At 43.3% G+C, this 27,483-nt stretch overlaps 1 protein-coding gene across 4 annotated transcripts in view; it reads right to left on the bottom strand.

Moving 5' to 3' along the window:
- The window catches only part of kif26aa (kinesin family member 26Aa), a 167,972-nt gene that overhangs the window by 41,778 nt on the left and 98,711 nt on the right, over positions 1 to 27,483 (bottom strand). For 3 of the 4 annotated variants that reach the window (XM_064925706.1, XM_064925707.1, XM_064925708.1), the window contains exon 5: positions 1,578 to 1,773. In XM_064925706.1, coding sequence (XP_064781778.1) covers positions 1,578 to 1,773 — 196 coding nt within the window. Of the gene's footprint in view, positions 1 to 1,577; positions 1,774 to 14,689; positions 15,513 to 27,483 lie in introns of those variants that run through there. The other variant, XM_064925709.1, reaches the window with a different exon arrangement.

Below are 27,483 nucleotides of genomic sequence, written 5' to 3'. Positions count from 1 at the left end.
AGACAAAAACACACCACAATAACCCATGTCACACCCTGGCCTGACCGAATAAATGAAGAATAAACATAATATATTTCGACCAGGGCGTGACAAATGTCCTCTGGTCTGATGAAACAAAAAGAGAACTGTTTGGCCATAATGAACATCATTATGTTTGGAGGAAAAAGGGGGAAAGCTTGCAATCTGAAGACACCATCCCAACCGTGAAGCATGGGGTGGCAGCATCATGTTGTGGGGGTGCTTTGCTGCAGGAGGGACTGGTGCAACTCACAAAATAGATGGCATCATGAGGTAGGAAAATGATGTGGATATATTGAAACAAGATATCAAGACATCAGTCAGGAAGTTAAGCTTGGTCGCAAATGGGTCTTCCAAATGGACAATGACGCCAAGCATACTTCCAAGGTTGTGGCAAAATGGCTTAAGTACAACAAAGTCAAGGTGTTGGAATAGCCATCATAAAGCCCTGACCTCAATCTTATAGAAAAATTGTGGGCAGAACTGAAAAAGCGTGTGCGCGCAAGGAGGCCTACAAACATGACTCAGTTACACCAGCTCTATCAGGAGGAATGGGCCAAATTCACACAACTTATTGTGGGAAGCTTGTGAAAGGCTACCCGAAATGTTTGACCCAAGTTAAACAATTTAAAGGCAATGCCGGCAAATACTAATTAAGTGTTTGTAAAATTCTGACCCACTGGGAATATGATAAAATAAATAAAAGCTGAAATAAATCAATCTCTCTACTATTATTCTGACATTTCACATTCTTAAAATAAAGTGGCGATCCTAACTGACCTAAAACAGTTTTTACTAGGATTAAGTGTCAGAAATTGTGAAAAACTGAGTGTAAATATATTATATCCTTCCTGTTTGGCCCTGTCCGGGGGTGTCATCGGATGGGGCCATAGTGTCTCCTGACCCCTCCTGTCTCAGCCTCCAGTATTTATGCTGCAGTAGTTTATGTGTCGGGGGCTAGGGTCAGTCAGCCCTAGGACCATGCCTCAGGACTACCTGACATGATGACTCCATGCTGTCCCCAGTCCACCTGGCCGTGCTGCTGCTCCAGTGTCAACTGTTCTGCCTGTGATTATTATTATTTGACCATGCTGGTCATTTATGAACATTTGAACATCTTGGCCATGTTGTGTTATAATCTCCACCCGGCACAGCCAGAAGAGGACTGGCCACCCCACATAGCCTGGTTCCTCTCTAGGTTTCTTCCTAGGTTTTGGCCTTTCTAGGGAGTTTTTCCTAGCCACCGTGCTTCTACACCTGCATTGCTTGCTGTTTGGGGTTTAAGGCTGGGTTTCTATACAGCACTTTGAGATATCAGCTGATGTACGAAGGACTTTATAAATACATTTTATTTTGATTTGGCTAAGTTGTATGTAAACTTCCAACTTCATCTGTATGTTACATCAATGACATGGTACTATGACCAGACCAGTCTGTTACTCTACACTTCCTGATACCTGACGATACCATGCCACTGACTCCACATGGTAACAATTTTACCATCAAGCAAAAAAGATACCAAAGTCGAAATGAAAGTCCACAATCCCAAACGGTCCTACCTTTCCCATCCCCGGGGTGTCCTTGACCTTTGAACCGGCCCGGAGGAGGCATGGTGGCACGGCAGGTGGGGACAGCTGCAGGGCGCCGCTGAAGCCACCTGTGTAGACCAGGGGCTCGGCAGGTTCGGGTGGAGACTGGAGCTGAGGCTGCTGGGGCTTCTTCCGCTTGGACGAGAGGCTGAGCTTCTGGGCGGCCCTGTGGAGAGGGAAAGACGAGTTATGATAAAGAGTGTGGGGCAGTCCAGCGGTTCTCAGAAATCGTCATGACAGTGTTCACCTTACTTGAGGATGATTTAACACTTGAAATGAACAAGTAGGTTCCCTTGATATGCATACACCCTTGAGGCCTTTTTTAGATAGCGGCCATGTTGAAAGGAGCATATTCATGGACCATCACTTTTTAGTATATACCCTATATGCTGGGCTGAAAAACACTTCAAAAGGTTGCTCCATACATCACACATCAAAAAGCAAACTCCTAATACAGTATCTCAAAGGCTTCAGAGCCCGAATAGGAGAGCATTTACTGACTTAATAATTCCACAGCTCGGTCGTGTCCTCAAGACTTTTATAAAACATTATCAAGAGTGAACAGACACATTTTGGACAGTATTGATCGGCTGTCTGGAATCCAAGGTCATTATGCTGTCATCATGCCTGCAACTAAGTACGACTGGTGTTCTCAGTCTGCATAAGTAAAGGTTCACACACAAACACGCACTCTGTTGGAGACGCACCTATTGGCAGACACAAACATACACACTCGCACACACTCACACACACTCACACACACTCACACACACACACACACACACACACACACACACACACACACACACACACACACACACACACACACACACACACACACACACACACACACACACACACACACACACACTCATGCCAGAGGGGGGGTCAGAGTACGTCCTCGTCTCCTTTCAGCTGTCACTGTTGCACATTGAACACTTTGCCCTGGCCTGCCTTCAAACGGCCGCGCTACTTTCCCCTGTCAACAAGACAGCTGCTTCATGTCAGCCCTCTTCAGACAGATGATTAAGGTCAGCAGTGAGGGGGAGTGGAAGTCCACATTCAATGGTGTTTAATACAGTCCAGGGTTTGGACCAGTGTGTTATGCTGTTAGAGAAAGTCCAGGGTTTGGACCAGTGTGTTTTGCTGTTAGAGAAAATCCAGGGTTTGGACCAGTGTGTTTTGCTGTTAGAGAAAGTCCAGGGTTTGGACCAGTGTGTTTTGCTGTTAGAGTAAGTCCAGTCCAGGGTTTGGACCAGTGTGTTTTGCTGTTAGAGAAAGTCCAGGGTTTGGACCAGGGTTATGATGTTATTGGACCAGTGTGTTTTGCTGTTAGAGAAAGTCCAGGGTTTGGACCAGTGTGTTTTGCTGTTAGAGAAAGTCCAGGGTTTGGACCAGTGTGTTTTGCTGTTAGAGAAAGTCCAGGGATTGGACCAGTGTGTTTTGCTGTTAGAGAAAGTCCAGGGTTTGGACCAGTGTATTTTGCTGTTAGAGAAAGTCCAGGGTTTGGACCAGTGTGTTTTTGCTGTTAGAGAAAGTCCAGGGATTGGACCAGTGTGTTTTGCTGTTAGAGAAAGTCCAGGGATTGGACCAGTGTGTTTTGCTGTTAGAGAAAGTCCAGGGATTGGACCAGTGTGTTATGCTGTTAGAGAAAGTCCAGGGATTGGACCAGTGTGTTATGCTGTTAGAGAAAGAGGAAAATAATAGGTCTGGAGGTACATGAAGACATATCGCTAGGCTCCACCGTTGACAGTTAAGCCATGAATGAAAGATAGAAGATCCAGGTTGCGTTCAAACCACATCCATCAACTTAACCAACACTTGAATCGTCTGGGTCAACCCACGGGGGGGGGGGGGGGTTCAGTTCTAGCTGTTCGCCAGCCGGGGCACTGTGAGAGTGAGCTCTGGAGTGAGATCGAGAGAGAGATAGAGAGAGAGAGAGAGAGAGAGAGAGAGAGAGAGAGAGAGAGAGAGAGAGAGAGAGAGAGAGAGAGAGTCAGAACGTCAGAGAGAGAGAGAAAGAGCGAACAAGAGGGTTTTGGAATGCCCTTTTGAGTTTTACATAATGCATGTCATGCCAATAAAGCATCTTGAATTGAGAGAAAGAGAGAGAGTGGGGTTGTCTGTGTCTGTCCCGGCAGGGGGTCGATGTAGAAACTCCGCTCTCAGCGCATCTGTACTCTTACTCCTCACTTCCCTTGTGTCCCTCTTTCTCTCTGTCCCTCACTTTCCTCTTTCCTTTCCATTCGTCTCTTTCAGACACTTCACCAGAACATAATCAGGGAACACCGTGTAATCACACCCTCCATGAAGGACACAGCACGAAGCTCCCCTGGGAATCGCCTCTATGTGTGCTGTGCTGTGTTTGTGTGTGTGGTGTGTGTGTGTGTGGTGTGTGTATGTGTGTGTGGTGTGTGTGTTTGTGTGTGTGGTGTGCAGGTGTAAGCGCACATTTATGTGTGTGTGTGTGTGTGTGTGTGTCAGACAGAAAGGATGGAGACAGTGCAGTGCTGGCAACAGAACTCATCGGCGCCAAACTGATCCTGAGGGACAGGGCTGCAGCTGAAACAGTCTGCCTCACAAATGGCACCCTATTCCCCATGTAGTGTATTACTTTTGCACCCTCCCTCCCTCTCTCCCTCCCACAGGGCTCTGGTCAAAATGAGTACACTTTATAGGGAATAGGGAGCCATTGAGGACATTGGAAATGAAGAGGACCAAATGCACAGTGAAAGCCTTATTATGCAGTCTATGTGTATGTTAAGGCAAAGTAAATGTTAGTTTTTTAATAAAGCCGGCAGAGGACTCTGAAGTGAAGGTAACGCTGTATCTGGGGAGAAAGACGCTGACATTTACATGTACATCTACAGTTCATTATATTGGCAGTGTTTGTTTAGGGGGAGAGTGGAGAGGGAGGAGAGAGAGAAGCAGGAGAGAGAGAGGCAGGAGAGAGAGGAGCAGGAGAGAGAGAGGCAGGAGAGAGAGAGAGAGAGGGAGAAGGAGAGAGAGGAGCAGGAGAGAAAGGAGCAGGAGAGAGAGAGGGATGGAGAGAGAGGAAGAGAGGAGAGGGGAGAGGAGCAGGAGAGAGAGAGACAGAGGGAGAGAGAGAGGAGCAGGAGAGAGGAGAGGGGAGAGAGGAGCAGGAGAGAGGAGAGGGGAGAGAGAAGCAGGAGAGAGAGAGTGAGAGAGAGGAATAGGAGAGAGAGAGGGGAGAGAAAATCAGGAGTGAGGAGAGGGGAGAGAAGAGCAGGAGAGAAAGAGACAGGGAGAGAGGAGAGGGGAGCAGGAGAGAGGAGAGGGGAGAGAAGAGCAGGAGAGCAAGAGGGGGAGAGGGAGAGGAGCAGGAGAGAGGAGAGGGAGAGCGAACAAGGACATATTAGAGGGAGGGTGGCAGGAGAGGGCGAGAGAGAGAGGAAAAGGAGGAAGAATAAGGGGTGGTATCCACAGCATCCACCTTTGAAGAAAAAGCCTCAATCACCTTGACTGTCTGTGAAAGCCCCATCCCCTCACTATCCCCCCTACATCTACCCCATTTTCCCCTGGGCCCACTCACACAAAGCGCTCCACTCTCCACAACCACAACACTGGGAAGAGACCCACCCACACTATACTACAAAGAAGAGACTCACCCACACTAAATTACCAAGAGACTAACCCATACCATACTACCAAGAGACCCACCCACACTATGTTAACAAGAAGAGACCCACCCACACTATACTACCAAGAGATCCACCCACACTATACTACCAAGAAGAGACTCACCCACGCTATACTACCAAGAAGAGACCCACCCACACTATACTACCAAGAGTCCCACCCACACTATACTACCAAGAAGAGACTCACCCACACCATACTACCAAGAAGAGACCATCCCAAACTATACTATCAAGACACCCACTCACATTATAATACCACGATACCCACCCACACTAAATTACCAACAAAAGACCCACCCATACAATACTACCAAGAGACTCACCCACACTAAATTACCCAAATGAGACCCACCAACACTATACTACCACCAAGAAGAGACCATTCCACCATATACTACCAACAAAGGACCCACCACACTATCAGAACAGGAAGGGACCCATCCATACTATTCTACCAACAACAGACCAACTGTACTATAAGACCAAAAAGGAACCCACCCACACTATACTACCAACTAGAGACCCACCACACTATAAGACTAAGAGACCCACCCACACTATACTACCAACTAGAGACCCACCACACTATACTACAAAGATACCCACCCACACTATACTACAAAGATACCCACCCACACTATACCACCAAGAAGAGACCCACTCACACTATGAAACCAAGAAGAGACCCAACACACTAAATAACCAACAATAGACCCACCACACTATATTACCAAAAGACCCACCCACAACTTACTACCAAGAGACCCACCAACACTATACCAACAAGAGACCCACCACACTATACTACCAACAAGAGACCTACTCACACTATAAAACAAAGCAGAGACCCACCACACTATATTACCAAGAAGAGACCCACCACACTATGAAACAAACAAGAGGCCAACCACACTATACTACCAAGAAGATACCCACCCACAATATATTACCAAGAAGGTAACCACCCACACTATGAAACAAATAAGAGACCAACCACACTATACTACCAAGAAGATACCCACCCACACTATAAAACAAAGTAGAGACCCACCACACTATATTACCAAGAGACCCACTACACTATATTACCAAGAGACCCACCACGCTATATTACCAAGAGACCCACCACACTATATTACCAAGAGACCCACCCACACTATAAAACAAATTAGCAGTGGTGGGCCGTCAGGGCCAGCAAGGCCTTCTCTGCTGGCCTAAACATCATCAGAATATAATTTTTTTTTAAATATATTTTCCCACAAATATGTATTATATTATTCCCCAGAGTAAGAGTTACACTCTTCATTTCATAGCGTTCCTCTTGGTTACACTGCTTCCAGCCCCAGGTTGAGATTTGGAGGGCTGGTCTTTATGTTAGATATTTTATCCAATCATATTCAGCCATCATGTGTTGCCAGGGGTCTAAAATCTGCCATCAGGCGTTCAGAATCAACAGTGCGGGCGCTTGTAGCTTAAAGTGAATGGAAATTAAAATTTAGTGTCAACCAATCAGCTTTAGAGTTGGCTATTGTACGCCTGCTGGCTGGCTCCAGTGTTACATAGGAGCCAGCTAGCAGGCGTAGTGCGTGCACGTCTTTTGATTGGATTACCAATATTGAGAGGCAGGTCCTATATGGGCAGGTCTCAGAACAAGGAAACTGAAATTGATCAACAAATTAATTTGCATACTACTAAGCTGTTTTTTCAACCCACAATGGCGGAAGGAGAAGATATCGATTTGGTCGAGGATATAATTACAACGCCATTCTCAAGACAAACTTTCCAAGAAAAGTTAGACATTGTCAGGAGAGGTAGACGCCGACGCTACAAAGCCTGTCACAGGCGGGAAAGGGGTTCGTTCGCAACTTTCAATTATGGGCGCTATCAATGACTCACAGGCTCCGAGAAGCACTGCAAACTGTACTGCTGGGAATGCCTATTATTTGCAAGTGATCGATTTGGTGTGTGGAACCACACTGGCTTTGCAAACCTGAGTTGTCTAACCAAGGCAGCAACGAGACACCAAAGTACAGCTGGGCACTTACAAGCAATGGAAGGATGGAGTAACCACGGCACGCTACTGCAAATTAGAGACCCACCACATTATAGTACCAAGAGACCCACCACACTATATTACCATGAAGAGACCCACCACACTATATTACCATTAACCAAGAGACCCACCACACTATATTACCATTAAGAGACCGACCACACTATATTACCAAGAGACCCACCACACTATATTACCATGGAGACCCACCACACTATATTACCATGAAGAGACCCACCACACTATATTACCAAGAGACCCACCACACTATATTACCAAGAGACACCACACTAAATAACCAACAATAGACCCACCATACTATATTACCAAGAGACCCACCACATATTACCATGAAGAGACCCACCACACTATATTACCAAGAGACCCACCACACTATAAAACCAAGAGACTATATTACCACCACACACTATATTACCAAGAGACCCACCCACACTATACCCCCCAACAAGAGACCCACCATACTATACTACCCCACAAGAAGACCCACCACACTATATTACATACTACAAAACCAAGAAGAGACCCACCACACTATATTACACACTACACTACCAAGAAGAGATCCACCAATACTATACTACCAAGAAGACCCACCCACATATTACCAAGAAGAGAAATTACCAAAAAGACCCATCCACCCACACTATATTACCAAGAACCCACCACACTATAAGACCAAGAAGAGACCCACGAAGACACCCACTATAAACCAAAAGAGACTACTACATCCAAGATGAGACACACTATATTACGACACTATACCATTCCAATCAAGAAGAGACCCACCACTGAAGAGACCACCACATATTACCAAAAAGAGATCCACCCACACTATACTAACAACAAGAGACCCAAAACACTATACTACCAACAAGAGACCCACCACAGTCTAAGACCAAGAAGAGATCCACCCATACTATACTACCAACAAGAGACCCACCACACTAAATTACAAAACCAACAAGAGACCCACCCACACTATATTACCAACAAGAGACCCACCCACACTATACTATACCACAGTCCAAGAAGAAACCAACTATACACACTATAAAACCAAGAAGAGACCCACCACACTATACTACCAAGAAGAGACCCACCACAATATATTAAAACCAAGAAACCCATCCACACTATATTACCAAGAAACCCATCCACACTATATTACCAAGAAACCCATCCACACTATATTCCACCAAGAGACCCACCACACTATACTAACAAAAAGAGACCCACCAAATATATTACCAAGAGACCCACCCACCCTATAGTACCAACAAGAGACCCACCCACACTAAATTACCAAGAAGAGACCCACCACACTATATAACCAAGAAGAGACCCACCACACTATATTACCAAGAAGAGACCCACCAAACTAAATTGCCAAGAGACCCACCCACACTAAATTACCAAGAGACCTACCACACTATATTACCAAGAGACTCACCCACACTAAATCACCAAGAAGAGACCTATCACACCATAATACCAAGAAGAGACCAACCCACACTATAAAACCAAGAAGGGACACACCACACTATACTACCAACAAGAGACCCACCACACTATAAAACCAAGAAGGGACCCACCCACACCATATTACCAAGAAGAGACCCACCAACACTATATTACCAAGTAGAGACCCACCCACACTATCCAGTTTCAACTGACCTGAGCCCTAGGACCATGCCCCAGGACTACCTGACATGATGACTCCTTGCTGTTCCCAGTCCACCTGGCCGTGCTGCTGTTCCAGTTTCAATTGTTCTGCCTTATTATTATTCGACCATGCTGGTCATTTATGAACATTTGAACATCTGGCCATGTTCTGTTATAATCTCCATCCGGCACAGCCAGAAGAGGACTGGCCACCCCATATAGCCTGGTTCCTCTCTAGGTTTCTTCCTAGGTTTTGGCCTTTCTAGGGAGTTTTTCCTAGCCACTGTGCATCTACACCTGCATTGCTTGCTGTTTGGGGTTTTAGGCTGGGTTTCTGTACAGCACTTTGAGATATCAGCTGATGTACGAAGGGCTATATAAATAAATTTGATTTGATATAAAACCAAGAAGAGATCCACCACACTATATTACCAAGAAGAGACCCACCACACTATATTACCAAGAAGAGACCCACCCACACTATATTACCAAGAGACCCACCACACTATATTACCAAGAGACCCACCCACAATATATTACCAAGAAGAGACCCACCACACTATATTACCAAGAGACCCACCACACTATATTACCAAGAGACACACCACACTATAAAACCAAGAAGAGACCCACCACACTATATTACCAAGAGACCCATCCACAATATATTACCAAGAAGAGACCCACCACACTATATTACCAAGAGACCCACCACACTATATTACCAAGAGACCCACCACACTATAAAACCAAGAAGAGACCCACCACACTATATTACCAAGAGACCCACCACACTATATTACCAAGAAGAGACCCACCACACTATATTACCAAGAAGAGACCCACCACACTACATTGCCAAGAAGAGACCCACCACACTATATTACCAAGAGACCCACCACACTATAAAACCAAGAAGAGACCCACCACACTATATTACCAAGAGACCCACCACACTATATTACCAAGAAGAGACCCACCACACTATATTACCAAGAAGAGACCCACCCACACTATATTACCAAGAAGAGAACCACCACACTATAAAACCAAGAGGAGACCCACCACACTATATTACCAAGAGACCCACCACACTATATTACCAAGAAGAGACCCACCACACTACATTACCAAGAAGAGACCCACCCAAACTATAATACCAAGTGACCTACCCACACTAAATCACCAAGAAGAGACCCACCCACACTATATTACCAAGTGACCTACCCACACTATACCACCAAGACCATGTTCCACACTATATTACCAAGTGACCTACCCACACTATACCACCAAGAAGAGACCCACCCACACTATATTACCAAGTGACCTACCCACACTATACCACCAAGAAGAGACCCACCCACACTATATTACCAAGTGACCTACCCACGCTATACCACCAAGAAGAGACCCACCACACTATATTACCAAGTGACCTACCCACATTTTATTACCAAGAGACCCACCCACACTAAATTAACCAAGAAGGGACCCACCCACACCATATTACCAAGAGGAGACCCAACATACTATATTGCCAAGAAGAGACCCACCACACTATATTACCAAGAAGAGACCCAACACACTATATTACCAAGAGACCCACCCACACTATATTACCAAGAAGAGACCCACCACACTATATTACCAAGAGACCCACCACACTATAAAACCAAGAAGAGACCCACCCACACCATATTACCAAGAGACCCACCACACTATATTACCAAGAAGAGACCCACCACACTACATTGCCAAGAAGAGACCCACCACACTATATTACCAAGAGACCCACCACACTATAAAACCAAGAAGAGACCCACCCACACCATATTACCAAGAGACCCACCACACTATATTACCAAGAAGAGACCCACCACACTATATTACCAAGAAGAGACCCACCCACACTATATTACCAAGAAGAGAACCACCACACTATAAAACCAAGAGGAGACCCACCACACTATATTACCAAGAGACCCACCACACTATATTACCAGGAAGAGACCCACCCACACTATATTACCAAGAAGAGACCCACCACACTACATTACCAAGAAGAGACCCACCCAAACTATAATACCAAGTGACCTACCCACACTAAATCACCAAGAAGAGACCCACCCACACTATATTACCAAGTGACCTACCCACACTATACCACCAAGACGAGACCCACCACACTATATTACCAAGTGACCTACCCACACTATACCACCAAGAAGAGACCCACCCACACTATATTACCAAGTGACCTACCCACACTATACCACCAAGAAGAGACCCACCCACACTATATTACCAAGTGACCTACCCACACTATACCACCAAGAAGAGACCCACCACACTATATTACCAAGTGACCTACCCACATTTTATTACCAAGAGACCCACCCACACTAAATTACCAAGAAGGGACCCACCCACACCATATTACCAAGAGGAGACCCAACATACTATATTGCCAAGAAGAGACCCACCACACTATATTACCAAGAAGAGACCCAACACACTATATTACCAAGAGACCCACCACACTATATTACCAAGAGACCCACCACACTATATTACCAAGAGACCCACCCACAATATATTACCAAGAAGAGACCCACCACACTATAAAACCAAGAGGAGACCCACCACACTATAAAACCAAGAAGAGACCCACCACACTATAAAACTATTACCAAGAGACCCACCACACTATATTACCAAGAAGAGACCCACCCACACTATACTACCAAGAAGAGAACCACCACACATAAAACCAAGAGGTGACCCACCATTGTTACAAGAACCCACCACACTACATTACCAAGAAGTACCCACCCAAACTTAATACCAAGTGACCTACCCACACTAAATCACCAAGAATATATTACCAAGTGACTTCACACTATGACACCTTATTTTAAAACTTCTTATTAATATTAATGATCTTGAATCCAATTTGTTATGAAGGTTACTATATTGCCAAGAAGAGACCCACCACACTATTTACCTAAAGGTGTTATGACTGGTTTTACCAAAAGGTGTATATTACCAAGAAGAGACCCACCACACTATACTACCAGGGGCCTACTGGTTTCCTAAAGGTGTTATGGCTGGTTTCCTAATGGTGTTACGACTGGTTATTTTAAAACTTCTTAAAGGTGTTTTGTTATGAAGGTTGTTGGTTTCCTAAAGGTGTTATGACTGGTTTCCTAAAGGTGTTATGACTGGTTTCCTAAAGGTGTTATGGCTGGTTTCCTAATGGTGTTACGACTGGTTTCCTAAAGGTGTTGTGACTGGTTTCCTAAAGGTGTTATAACTGGTTTCATAAAGGTGTTATGGCTGGTTTCATAAAGGTGTTATGACTGGTTTCATAAAGGTGTTATGGCTGGTTTCATAAAGGTGTTATGACTGGTTTCATAAAGGTGTTATGGCTGGTTTCATAAAGGTGTTATGGCTGGTTTCATAAAGGTGTTATGGCTGGTTTCATAAAGGTGTTATGGCTGGTTTCATAAAGGTGTTATGGCTGGTTTCATAAAGGTGTTATGGCTGGTTTCATAAAGGTGTTATGGCTGGTTTCATAAAGGTGTTATGGCTGGTTTCATAAAGGTGTTATGGCTGGTTTCATAAAGGTGTTATGGCTGGTTTCATAAAGGTGTTATGGCTGGTTTTATAAAGGTGTAATAACTGGTTTCATAAAGGTGTTATGGCTGGTTTCATAAAGGTGTTATGGCTGGTTTCATAAAGGTGTTATGGCTGGTTTCATAAAGGTGTTATGGCTGGTTTCATAAAGGTGTTATGGCTGGTTTCATAAAGGTGTTATGGCTGGTTTCATAAAGGTGTTATGGCTGGTTTCATAAAGGTGTTATGGCTGGTTTCATAAAGGTGTTATGGCTGGTTTCATAAAGGTGTTATGGCTGGTTTCAAAGGTGTTATGGCTGGTTTCATAAAGGTGTTATGGCTGGTTTCATAAAGGTGTTATGGCTGGTTTCCTAAAGGTGTTATGGCTGGTTTCATAAAGGTGTTATGACTGGTTTCATAAAGGTGTTATGGCTGGTATCATGTGTTATGAATGCCTTATACACCCCCCCCTATTGTAAAGTGTTACCAATGCTTCTCTGTCATGTAGAATCGAGAATCATATAAGCTCTATTCGTCATGTTTCTATTTGCAACTGACTGAGAGTTTCACCTCACTGATACAGAATGTCAGATAGAAATACATGTTGTAGAACAGACATGATTCTCTGTCATGTAGGATCGAGAATCATATCAGCTCTATTCGTTACGTTTTGAGATGAGAGAGCACGCAGCATGTGCCAGACTGCGGGGTGTGTCAGCAGACCAGGCAGCTCCTCGAAGGGCCTTTTTCTCATTCTGGTCTCTATTCTCTCCTCGGGAAAGTGGTTGAGTGGCCGAGGAGAGTGTCAATTTGTTTAGTGGGTGAACGGAAGAGTCCTCCCCACCTCGATAGCCACGTTTCATGGAGGATAGTCGTGCGTGTCCTACCTGAGTCCTTCACGGAAGAGTTTTGATATCTGCCACACCCCCTTTGAAGCAATTGTTGTTTTCTCAAAAAAAAGCATGCAAACATTTAAAAAAAATGATATGCTACTTATCCTTTTACTTATCTATAAAATCTCTTGTAGAACTAACAAGTGCATTTTCATCCACGTTGCTTCTTCCTCGCCACCTCTCCTCGATTACCTTTGACATTTTTCAAGATAAGGCACGATTGGAAGGAGGAGAGAGAAGACAGGGGTTGAGCAAATCCAATTGAGAAAAGGCCAATGACTCAGCCACTATCAATACCACGTGTCCTCGTCCCTGTGGGATCATATGCTCCGGAGTGAAGGTTCCCTTAGGTACAGATCTAGGATCAGCTTCCCCTTTCCCAATCCTAAACCATTAGTGGGGAAAATGCTAAACTGACCCAAGATCAGGGTCTAGGGGCAACTTCACCCTGCTCCCGATCACTCAACACAGAGGTATCCCCATTGGCTAATTGAGATGTCTGTCTCAGCTACAAGCCCCTCCCTATCCATGTAATTTGGCTCGAGGTAGGAGAGGTCCACTGAACCTCAGATCTAGGATTGGATTACCTTATTCTACAATTCAAACCATAACCAATTGGAGGATGAACAATATCTGATGTTGTGTCAGCGGTTAGGGGTTAGTAACTTCTATCTACACTCCTGTTGCTCGGCTGTGGTAGCAGAGCATGGCATAAGCGAGGAGACTCACTTGGGCGGTTACACCAAGACACGCCCACCCGTTCAACCCTTCTTCCCTACTACCCTACATTGAGACGTGCTAGTCGTAAACATAGTGTAGTCAGCAAAGTACAGAGGGGTGGAATGCTTTGAGGTATGACCCCCCCCCCCCACCCAAAGAGAGAGAGTGTAGTAGGGGTCAAACTTCAGAAAGTGACCTCTCAATGATAAGTATGAAGAGGCAGGCTTAGGCCAGGGGGCTAGGCAGAGCTTTTTGAGCATAGAACGAGGGTAAAGTAAACCATTTTGGAGCGCAAAACTGCCCATCACAAAAAAAACAAAAAAAATCCCATCATTCATAATGTACTATCATAACAGCATGAGAATATGAGGAAGGAAATTAAATAAAAGTGAAGGAAAAAAATGAAATTGAAGTAAATAAAACATTCGCAAGAGACAGAACCACAGTACTCACAGTTCTCTCCAATCCATTATCTACTCTGAGTTCCTAGCCACAAATTGTAGACGTGACGATACTTGTGCTTTCTCATAATCATCACAGTATAGAGCCGGTGTATTCCATAGTCCCGACGAGCGAGGACTGTTCAGGAGGGGTGGGATAGTTTTTAATGAGGGGGGAGGAGAAATTATTACGCTCCAAACGGAGAGGGAGTTGTGGAAACCGGTGAAGTTGGAAGAGGTGGGGCTGACGCATGGCAACGGGTGTCAGTGGTGGCAAACGTGGCTGAGAGTACAGCGGTCCCGGCGAGGGGGAAGAGGGTCCGCCAAAGTTTTAGGTGATTTTAGCTGATTGAGGAAAGAGTAGAATACGGTTTGGTGCAACCTTGAGACCGATCATCTTTTTTTTTCCCCAATAGTCACCTTTGCGCAGTGTGATGACAATGTGCTCAGGCCAGTAAAATCCTCCCAGGTACAGAAACGCGGTCCAGAAAGTAGAAGTGCCTCCTCTCAGTTTGTTCCTGGATTACAAATGTTTTGCAGTTCTGTCACCACAGCTCTACAGACAAACATCTGGTCTTTCCCTTTTCCATCCTTTCTCCTCTGGTCTAATATTAACACCTTCCCTTTTTGTTCCCCTTCTTCGCTGCGATCTTCTTCTCCAAGTGTAAACTCCCAACACACACCTTCCAATAGCGCTCTCTCTCTATTGCGGTTTTCCTCTCCCTCTCTCGCTCCATCTAAGCACTCCTGCCTGCCTTCTCTCAATCCCTATTCTCTCATTAACCACTCCCTCTTCCTCCTTTTCACCCCTCTCTCTCTCTCTCTCTCTCTCTCTCTCTCGCTCTGGTAACCCTTCAGTCTCCACCTCTGCAGCGCTCTCACGCCTCCCCGTTCCGCTCCTCCTCTCTCTCCTGCCAGTAAGGCACTGGGAGACGGTGCTCTCCAGGAGAGGGATGAACGGAAAAGAGGGAAAGCGACGAGAGAAAACCTACTGGGAGGTGGGGAAAGAGTACATTCCTGCTCCCGCTGTTGCTGGGAAACAATGGCAGTAGTCCAAGCGTTCCTCCTCTCTTCTCCCCTCTCTAGTCTTTCCCTCCCTCTGTCTCGCTCACCTTCCCCCCTCTCTCATGCACTCACTTGCTCACTCTTCCTCTTCAGCCCAGCCTCTTTTCCACCCCTTCCTGCAGTGTCGGTACACAGCTGCTGTGAAAACTGCTGGTGATCGTCTGCGTGCTCCTCAGACACACTGCATGAATACTTCCTGAGATGACAGAAGCCCCCTTCCCATTCTACCCGAACTTCAAAGACATTTGGTTAGTGGGTGTATGTGTGTGTTCACATGTATGTGTATGAGTATGTGTGTGCCCACATGAACTGTACTTGTGCACATGAGTGAGTGAGTGAGTGAGTGAGTGAGTGAGTGAGTGAGTGAGTGAGTGAGTGAGTGAGTGAGTGAGTGATGTGGTTATATGTACCTTTTATATCTTTCAGTGTATCACTGACATAAAAAAACAGATTATCAAGAGGACGATACAACATTAGGTCAGAAAGACAGGTCAGAGACAGTTACTCAAGGGTTTATATAGACAGGTCAGAGACAGTTAATCAGGGGTTTATATAGACAGGTCAGAGACAGTTAATCAAAGGTTTATATAGACAGGTCAGAGACAGTTAATCAGGGGTTTATATAGACAGGTCAGAGACAGTTAATCAAAGGTTTATATAGACAGGTCAGAGACAGTTAATTTTATATAGACAGGTCAGAGACAGTTAATCAGGGGTTTATATAGACAGGTCAGAGACAGTTAATCAGGGGTTTATATAGACAGGTCAGAGACAGTTAATCAAAGGTTTATATAGACAGGTCAGAGACAGTTAATCAAAGGTTTATATAGACAGGTCAGAGACAGTTAATCAAAGGTTTATATAGACAGGTTTATAGACAGTTAATCAGTTTTATATAGACAGGTCAGAGACAGTTAATCAGGGGTTAATCATAGACAGGTCAGAGACAGTTAATCAGGGTTTATATAGACAGGTCAGAGACAGTTAATCAGGGGTTTATATAGACAGGTCAAGGTTAATCATTTATAGACAGGTCAGAGACAGTTAATCAGGGGTTTATATAGACAGGTCAGAGACAGTTAATCAGGGGTTTATATAGACAGGTCAGAGACAGTTAATCAGGGGTTTATATAGACAGGTCAGAGACAGTTAATCATAGGTTTATATAGACAGGTCAGAGACAGTTAGATTGGGTTGGATGGATAGATTGGGTTGATGGATGGATGGATTGGGTTGGATGGATAGATTGGGTTGGATGGATAGATTGGGTTGGATGGATAGATTGGGTTGGATGGATAGATTGGGTTGGAAGTAGAGTTCGACCGATTAAACGGAATGGCCGGAAACCGCTATTTTTGGACACCGATTTGGCTGATTTTAAATGTATTATTACTATTATTATTTTTTTACACCTTTATTTAACTATGCAAGTCAGTTAAGAACACATTCTTATTTTCAATGACGGCCTAGGAATGGTGGGTTAACTGCCTTGTTCAGGGGCAGAACGACAGATTTTTACCTTGTCAGCTCGGGGATTCAATCTTGCAACCTTACAGTTAACTAGTCCAACGCTCTAACCACCTGATTACATTGCACTCCACAAGGAGCCTGCCTGTTAACCGAATGCAGTAAGCCAAGGTAAGTTGCTAGCTAGCATTAAACTTATCTTATAAAAAACAATCAATCATAATCACTAGTTAACTACACATGGTTGATGATATTACTAGTTTATCTAGCGTGTCCTGCGTTGCATATAATCGATGCGGTGCGTATTCGTGAAAAAGGACTGTCGTTGCTCTAACGCGTACCTAACCATAAACATCAATGCCTTTCTTAAAATCAATACACAGAAGTATATATTTTAAACCTGCATATTTAGCTAAAAGAAATCCAGGTTAGCAGGCAATATTAACCAGGTGAAATTGTGTCACTTCTCTTGCGTTCATTGCACGCAGAGTCAGTGTATATGCAACAGTTTGAGCCGCCTAATTTGCCAGAATTTTACGTAATTATGACATAACATTGAAGGTTGTGCAATGTAACAGGAATATGTAGACTTGTGGATGCCACCCGTTAGATAAAATACGTAACGGTTCCGTATTTCACTGAAAGAATAAACATCTTGTTTTTGAGATGATATAGTTTCCGGATTTGACCATATTAATGACCTAAGGCTCATATTTCTGTGTGTTATTATGTTATAACTAAGTCTATGATTTGATAGAGCAGTCTGACTGAGCGATGGTAGGCACCAGCAGGCTCGTAAGCATTCATGCAAACAGCACTTTCATGCGTTTTGCCAGCAGCTCTTCACTGTGCTTAAAGCATTGCGATGTTTATGACTTCAAGCCTATCAACTCCCGAGATTAGGCTGGTGTAACCGATGTGAAATGGCTAGCTAGTTAACGGGGTGCGCGCTAATAACGTTTCAAACATCACCCGCTCTGAGACTTGGAGTGGTTGTTCCCCTTGCTCTGCATTGGTAACGCTGCTTCGAGGGTGGCTGTTGTCGATGTGTTCCTGGTTCGAGCCCAGGTAGGAGCGAGGAGAGGGACGGAAGCTATACTGTTACATTGGCAATATTAAAATGCCTATAAGAACATCCAATAGTCAAAGGTTAATAAAATACAAATGGTATCGAGAGAAATAGTCCTATAATTCCTATAATAACTACAACCTAAAACTTCTTACCTGAGAATATTGAAGACTCATGTTAAAAGGAACTACCAGCTTTCATATGTTCTCATGTTCTGAGCAAGGAACTTAAACGTTAGCCTTCTTACATGGCACATATTGCACTTTTACTTTCTTCTCCAACACTTTGTTTTTGCATTATTTAAACCAAATGGAACATTTTTTATTATTATTTATTATTTGTTTCATTATTTATTTGAGACTAAATTGATTTTATTGATGTATTATATTAAGTTAAAATAAGTGTTAATTCAGTATTGTTGTAATTGTCATTATTACAAATAATAATGATTAATCGGTATCTGCTTTTTTTGGGTCCTCCAATAATCGGTATCGGTATCGGCAAAAATCGTAATCTGTCCACCTCTAGTTGAAAGGATAGATTTGGTTGGTTGGTTGGATGGATGGATGGATGGATGGATTGGGTTGGATGGATTGGGTTGGATGGATGGGTTGGGTTGGATGGATGGATGGATGGAAGGATTGGGTTGGATGGATGGATGGATTGGGTTGGATGGATAGATTGGGTTGGATGGATGGATTTGGTTGGATGGATAGATAGATTGGGTTGGATGGATGGATTTGGTTGGATGGATAGATAGATTGGGATGGATGGGTGAATTGGGTTGGGTTGGATGGATGGATAGGTTGGGTTGGATGGATGGATTTGGTTGGATGGATAGATAGATTGGGTTGGATGGATGGATTTGGTTGGATGGATAGATAGATTGGGATGGATGGGTGAATTGGTTTGGGTTGGATGGATGGATAGGTTGGGTTGGATGGATGGATAGATTGGGTTGGATGGATAGATTGGGTTGGATGGATGGATGGATTGGGTTGGATGGATGGATTTGTTTGGATGGATAGATAGATTGGGTTGGATGGGTGGATTGGGTTGGATGGATGGATAGGTTGGGTTGGATGGATAGATAGATTGGGTTGGATGGATAGATAGATTGGGTTGGATGGATGGATGGATTGAGTTGGATGGATGGATTGGGTTGGATGGATGGATGGATTGGGTTGCATGGATTGAGTTGGATGGACGACAGTTTATAAGGATAAACCAATGCTCTTACAAGGAGCAAACAATAGCAGTAGACAGAGGTTCAGGGTGTTTTGGGACACTAATAACCGCATGAGTCGATTAATCAGCACGTGGCTCAGGATTCTTAGACAATTTGATTCTTTAATAGAAATGGAAGACCAGTACTGCCTCTACAACTATGATGAGAGCACTGCGCATGCTCGACACAGGATGTAATACCACATATTTGGTCGTGAGGTAACCAGGATTCAAAGCATCTCCACCTGCACAGTTTTAAACTGAAACAGTTTACTTCAGAGCATTAGATAAGCTGTTCCAATACAATGTGTAAGCATGTCCTTGAACTTCCTTTAGTAACATAAACCATCGTTATGCTAAATGTGAAAAATGAATTGCTCATAACATGTCTTGCAGAATTACTAGAAACTGTGATCATATCAAAGCCACCATGTACTGTACGTAGTGTTGTCTTCTTTTACCTCCTCCAGCATGAGACTTGAACCATTATGACTGGTAGACATTGCCTCAGAATGCACCCAGGAGAAGCCAGGTCCACTGGCGGTTATGTATGTCAGCCATGGACCTTGCATTTGGGAAAATATCCATGTAAAAAGGACAATGACATTCAGTTAAAGTAGCTACCGCTAGCCTTCTTTCACCTTTGAGGCAGTACTAATGAGGTCATTGGTCAGCATGCTAGTGCTAAAATAGAGCTCTCTATCTTGAAGCATCACCAAGGATCAAGGATCCGCACGGCACACTCACATGATTTTACATCTGTCATGTCCTTTAAGACAAAAGATGAGTTAATTCAGATGAGGGATGGAAAAGGGAGATACTCATGGCTTCGTAGGGTATATATGGTCCTACACATTGGTCCTTTTCAACTCTGTCAAATTAGCAAGAGCAATTCGTCCACCCTGACCACAGCCACTAGCTTGTTGTCACTAGCTTTCACAATCCCCCATCAGGCTTTGGGCTTCAGCTAAATACCCTGCTAGATTCTTCCTGTTAACCTCTCAGGACACTTCTATACTTCCACTCTCCCTCTCTCATGTTGTCACTTCAACAAGGGGACCAGTCAGAATAGGCAGCAGCTCGCCCAAGACTTCAGACTGACTGCTTCCTTTCTCTGCCTCTAAGGTTTGACCAATGATGGTCTATACAGCTACAATTGAAGTCAGAAGTTTACATACACCTTAGCCAAATACATTTAAACTGAGTTATTCACAATTCCTGACATTTAATCCAAGTAACAATTCCCTGTCTTAGGTCAGATAGGATCACCACTTTATTTTAAGAATGTGAAATGTCAGAATAATAGTAGAGAGAATGATTTATTTCAGCTTTTATTTCTTTCATCACATTCCCAGTGGGTCAGAAGTTTACATACACTCAACTAGTATTTGGTAGCATTGCCTTTAAATTGTTTAACTTGGGTCAAACCTTTTGGGTAGCCTTCCACAAGGGTTCCACAATAAGTTGGGTGAATTTTGGCCCATTCCTCCTAACAGAGCTGGTGTAACTGTGTCAGGTTTGTAGGCCTCCTTGCTCGCACACACTTTTTCAGTTCTGCCAACACATTTTCTATAGGATTGAGGTCAGGGCTTTGTGATGACCACTCCAATACCTTGACTTTGTTGTCCTTAAGCCATTTTGTCAAAACTTTGGAAGTATGCTTGGGGTCATTGTCCATTTAGAAGACCCATTTGTGACCAAGCTTAACTTAACTGATGTCTTGATATCTTGTTTCAATATATCCACATAACTCTCCCTCTGCATGATGCCATCTATTTTGTGACGTGCACCAGTCCCTCCTGCAGCAAAGCACCCCCACAACATGATGATGCCACCCCAGTGCTTCACGGTTGGGATGGTGTTCTTCTGCTTGCAAGCTTTCCCCCAATTTTCCTCTGAACATAATGGTGTTCATTATGGCCAAACAGTTCTCTTTTTGTTTCTTCAGACCAGAGGACAACACAGGTCCCATGGTGTTTATACTTGCGTACTATTGTTTGTACAGATGAACGTGGTACCTTCAGGCATTTGGAAATTGCTCCCAAGGAAGAACCAGAATTTGTGGAGGTCTACAATTTACAAGGTCTTGGCTGATTTCTTTTGATTTTCCCATGATGTCAAGCAAAGAGGCACTGCATTTGAAGTGGAGTCGGTAGAGTCAGTAGTTAGTAGAGTCAGTAGTTTGTAGAGTCAGTAGCATTAGTAGATTTAGTAGAGTCAGTAGTTAGCAGAGTCAGAAGTTAGTAGAGTTGGTAGAGTCAGTAGCGTCAGTAGAGTCAGTAGTTAGTAGAGTCAGCATATTTTGTAGTCATTAGAGTTAGTAGTCAGTAGTTAGCATAGTCAGAAGATAGTAGTTGGTAGAGTCAGTAGTTAATAGAGTCAGCATAGTTTGTAGTCAGCAGAGTTAATAGTCAGTAGAGTTAGTAGAGTCAGTAGTTAGCAGAGTCAGTAGTTAGTAGAGTTGGTAGAGTCATTAGAGTTAGTAGTTAGTAGAGTCAGTAGTTAGCAGAGTCAGTAGCTCGTAGAGTTGGTAGAGTCAGTAGTTAGCAGAGTCAGTAGATAGTGGAGTTGGTAGAGTCAGTAGAGTCAATAGAGTTAGTAGAAATAGTAGAGTCAGTAGTTAGCAGAGTCAGTAGCTCGTAGAGTTGGTAGAGTCAGTAGTTGGTAGAGTCAGTAGAGTTCATAGAGTCAGTAGAGACAGTAGAGTTAGTAAAGTCAGTAGAGTCCATAGTTAGCAGAGTGAGTAGTTAGTAGAGTTGGTAGAGTCAGTAGAGTTAGTAGAGTCAGTAGTTAGTAGAGTCAGTAGAGTCAGTAGAGTTAGTAGAGTCAGTAGAGTCAGTAGTTAGCAGAGTCAGTAGTTCGTAGAGTTGGTAGAGTCAGTAGAGCTAGTAGAGTCAGTAGTTGGTAGAGTCAGTAGTTAGTAGAGTCAGTAGTTAGTAGAGTTAGTAGCATCAGTAGTTAGTAGAGTGAGCAGAGTTTGTAGAGTCAGCAGAGTTTGTAGAGTCAGTAGAGTTAGAGTCAGTAGTTAGCAGAGTCAGAAGTTAGTAGAGTTGGTAGAGTCAGTAGAGTTCATAGAGTCAGCAGAGTTTGTAGAGTCAGTAGAGTTAGAGTCAGTAGTTAGTCGAGTCAGTAGTTAGCAGAGTCAGAAGTTAGTAGAGTTAGTAGAGTCAGTAGTTAGTATAGTCAGTAGAGGTAGTAGTCAGTAGAGTCAGTAGAGTTGGAGTCAATAAAGTCAGTACAGTTAGTAGTCAGTAGAGGCAGTAGTTAGTAGAGTCAGGAGAGTCAGTAGAGTCAAAAGAGCAAGTAGAGTCAGTATAGTCAGTATTGTTGGTAGAGTAAGAAGAGTTAATAGCGTCAGTACAGTCAGTAGTTAGAAGAGTTAGTAGAGCTAGTAGAGTCAGTTGAGTCAGTAGCTAGTGGAGTCAGTAGTCAGTAGTCAGTAGCATTAGTAGAGTCAGTAGAGAAAGTAGAGTCAGTAGTTAGTAGAGTTGGTAGAGTCAGTAGAGTTAGTAGCGTCAGTAGTCAGTAGAGTCAGGAGAGTTAGTATAGTTAGTAGAGTCAGTAGTTAGCAGAGTAAGTAGTTAGTAGAGTTGGCAGTCAGTAGAGTTAGTAGCATCAGTAGAGTCAGTACTTAGTAGAGTCAGTAGACTTAGTAGAGTCTAGAGTTAGTAGAGGCAGTAGCTAGCAAAGTCAGTAGAGTCAGTAGTTAGTAAAGTCAGTAGTGTTAGTAGAGTCAGTAGAGTTAGTAGAGTCAGTAGTTCATAGAGTCAGCAGTTAGTAGAGTCAGTAGAGTTCATAGAGTCAGTAGAGTTAGAAGAGTCAGTAGTTGTTAGAGTCAGTAGATTTAGTAGAGTCAGTAGATTTAGTAGAGTCAGTAGTGTTAGTAGAGTCAGTAGAGTTAGTAGAGTCAGTAGTTCATAGAGTCAGTAGTTAGTAGAGTCAGTAGAGTTCATAGAGTCAGTAGAGTTAGAAGAGTCAGTAGTTGGTAGAGTCAGTAGATTTAGTAGAGTCAGTAGAGTTAGTAGAGTCAGAGTCAGTAGAGTAAGAGTCAGTCGATTCAGTAGTTAGTAGACTCAGTAGAGTTAGTAGAGTTAGAGTCAGTAGAGTCAGAGTCAATAGAGTCACTGGAGTTAGTAGTAAGTAGTTAGCAGTCAGATGATTCAGTAGAGTCAGTAGTTAGTAGGTTTATTAGAGTCAGTACCTAGTGAAGTCAGTAGAGTCAGTAGTGTTACTAGAGTCAGTAGTTTGTAGTCAGTAGAGTTAGTAGAGTTTGTAGAGTCAGTAGAGTTAGAGTCAGTAGAGTTAGTAGTCAGTAGAGTCAGTAGAGGTAGAGTCAGTAGAGTCAGTATAGTTAGTAGACTTAATAGAGTCAATAGTTAGTAGAGTTAGTAGAATCAGTAGTTAGTAGACTCAATAGAGTCAGTAGAGTCAAATCAAATCAAATCAAATGTATTTGTCACATACACATGATTAGCAGATGTTAATGCGAGTGTAGCAAAATGCTTGTGCTTCTAGTTCCGACAATGCAGTAACAACCAACAAGTAATCTAACTAACAATTCCAAAACTACTGTCTTATACACACAAGTGTAAGGGGATAATGAATATGTACATAAAGATATATGAATGAGTGATGGTACAGAGCAGCATAGGCAAGATACAGTAGATGGTATCGTGTACAGTATATACATATGAGATGAGTATGTAAACAAAGTGGCATAGTTAAAGTGGCTAGTGATACATGTATTACATAAAGATGCAGTAGATGATATAGAGTACAGTATATACGTATACATATGAGATGAATAATGTAGGGTATGTAAACATTATATTAGGTAGCATTGTTTAAAGTGGCTAGTGATATATTTTACATCATTTCCCATCAATTCCCATTATTAAAGTGGCTGGAGTTGAGTCAGTGTGTTGGCAGCAGCCACTCAATGTTAGTGGTTGCTGTTTAACAGTCTGATGGCCTTGAGATAGAAGCTGTTTTTCAGTCTCTCGGTCCCAGCTTTGATGCACCTGTACTGACCTCGCCTTCTGGGGTTAGTAGAGTCAGTAGAGTTAGTAGAGTCAGTAGTTAGTAGAGTCAATAGAGTTAGTAGAGTCAGTAGTTAGTAGAGTTAGTAGCGTCAGTAGTTAGAATCAGTAGAGTAAGTAGAGTCAGTAGTTAGTAGAGTTGGTAGAGTCAGTAGTTAGTAGAGTCAGTAGAGGTGGTAGAGTCAGTAGCTAGCGGAGTCAGTAGAGTTAGTAGAGTCAGTAGAGTTAGTCGAGTTAGAATACGTAGAGTTAGAGTCAATAGAGTCAGTAGTTAGTAGAGTCAGTATAGCAAGTAGTTAGCAGAGTCAGTAGAGTCAGTAGTTCATAGAGTTAGTAGAGTCAGTAAAGTTAGTAGAGTCAGTAGTCAGTAGAGTCAGTAGTGTTAGAGTCAGTCGAGTCAGAGTCAGTAGATCAGTAGTGTTAGAGTCAGTAGAGTCAGAGTCAGTAGATCAGTAGAGTTAGAGTCAGTAGAGTCAGTAGTTCATAGAGTTAGTAGAGTCAGTAAAGTTAGTAGAGTCAGTAGTCAGTAGAGTCAGTAGTGTTAGAGTCAGTCGAGTCAGAGTCAGTAGATCAGTAGTGTTAGAGTCAGTAGAGTCAGAGTCAGTAGATCAGTAGTGTTAGAGTCAGTAGAGTCAGAGTCAGTAGATCAGTAGAGTTAGAGTCAGTAGAGTCAGAGTCAGTAGATCAGTAGAGTTAGAGTCAGTAGAGTTAGTACAGTCAGTAGAGTTAGAGTCAGTAGAGTCAGTTCTGGTCTTAATACACTGATATAGACTTTTAGCAGAGGTCATATATTGTGTAAATTGCATTTCGAAAAGAGAAAAAAATCCTTTCACAAAATATATTTTTAATGGAGCCATTTTTTCCTTCATTTTGATTTCTTCTTTTATGGCATTTTTTATTGTAGTACAAATATGTTCTCAATGGCAGGGTTGCACTTTCCCAAACCGAGGTTTAGAAACAGCAAAATCCTGACCAGCCAGCTCGTCTTTTCTGTCCACCATTATGTCCCTCGTGATGAAACCCATATCGTGGTCCTAGCCTTCTGGCAAACACGAGCCCCCACAGATTGACAGTCTGATGTATGCTGCGTGACATGCATGCATTACCCAGACTGTGATATATGTTCAACAGCTAGCTGGATGGAAGCCTTGAAATAACCCAGATGCCACGCGAACACGAGAGCTCTGTTGTGTCTTAAAGTTTCTGGCAGACATGGTATAGAAGTGGTTTCTCTAGACCAAGGCCATAGGGGTATGGGGGACATATGGAGACATATAGAGGAGGGGTGTTGGATTGATGTGGGTGTCTGTTCTATTTCTCTTCCCATGCAGTGGAAGGGAGCTCCAGCTGTTGTGTCAGTGTTTGTGTCCGTCCAGGAGCTGTGCACAAACTGATTATAGTTGTGGTCGAATTAAGTAATGAAGATACATTTAATGCCGGTTGCGATCTATAGCTATGATGCTGGTTGGTTCTTAACCAATCAGGGTCACACAGAGTGTTTCTTTGTAGTCTTAAACAAATTTACTTTGAAACAAAAGTATACATCTCACACACATGGTTATGGGCTTACAAAAAGAATATACCTGTGCCATGTCAGATATAGAGTTGAAAAGTATTAGATCTTGAGTTTGCAGTCCAGCCTTACTTTTTATTTTCATCACAGAAGACAAATAACAAAACCGGTTGACATAGAAACACAGGATTTTTGGCAGCTTTAACAAATATTATGTTTATTAATTAGGAAATTATTTAAAAAATCTGAATAATATTCCACCCATGAGGCCACTAGCTCATTTGCCTGCAGGCAATGGCTACGGTGTATTGTCTGGTCAGAATCTACGAGGTTGAACAAAGGCCTTCCATATGATATTGGGCAACTCACATACAGTACATTTATACTGACTAAACACCCACTCACATACAGTACATTTACACTGACTACACACCCACACACAGAGTACATTTATACTGACTACACAACCACACCAACACACCCACTGACTACACACCCACACCTACACACCCACTGACTACACACCCACTCACAAACAGTGATGTGACATTAAAACTTGAAACTTAAGGTTTTCCATGCTAATGTTGAGGTGAGATGTGAAACAATGAAAGATAAAACTCCCAGAACATCCACTTCACTATGAGGAGGTTAGGAAACGGCATTGGTTTTAGTGTTGTTGTCTTGAGCTCTGTGGGAACGAGCAGCTTGACCTCTCAACAGTTACTCCATCATCCAGACAGCGCAGGAAGCAGGTCACAAATCAGTGCTGGACATTTTGTGTAGATGTGTCAGAAACTGGGGCTCTCATCACCCCTCCATCCATCCCATCATTCCTCTAAAACTGTTCTGGCCTTCAGTGAAACCTCACGCGTGTCCTGAGAGATCCATCAAACACATCCAGATGCTTGGCCTAAACATTTCCACAAGCTTGCTCATGGTGAGTGTCGTGAGGGGTGAATGAGAGATTCCATATGTCTCCCCCCAACTGAGACGAGACAGATACTGTAGTTTTGTTGAATTATGGAGGGTCTTCTAGTATCGCCTCCTTCATGTCTCCGGTTTTGATCCCGACTGAAACTGAATACTATATGAGTCCCTTTTCATGTAAAAAAAAATGCACATTTCCATTATCTGGGACTCCCTGCATTTCCTTTATCAGGGGGAATTAATTAATATCAAATAAGGTGTGGGCAATGAGGAAACTGACACAACCTCCTTCATTCTCTGTGTTCCAGAACCCTCTCATTCCATCCCATTTCCTCTGTATTCTAGATCCCTCCCATTCCATCCTGTTTCCTCTGTATTCTAGATCCCTCCCATTCCAACCTGTTTCTTCTGTGTTCCAGAACCCTCTCATTCCCTCCTGTTTCCTCTGTATTCTAGATCCCTCCCATTCCATCCTGTTTCCTCTGTGTTCTAGATCCCTC

Source organism: Oncorhynchus masou, chromosome 19 (genome assembly GCF_036934945.1).
Source record: "Oncorhynchus masou masou isolate Uvic2021 chromosome 19, UVic_Omas_1.1, whole genome shotgun sequence".
Classification (NCBI taxonomy): Eukaryota; Metazoa; Chordata; class Actinopteri; order Salmoniformes; family Salmonidae; genus Oncorhynchus; species Oncorhynchus masou.
This window is presented reverse-complemented; position numbering and strand designations above follow the sequence as displayed.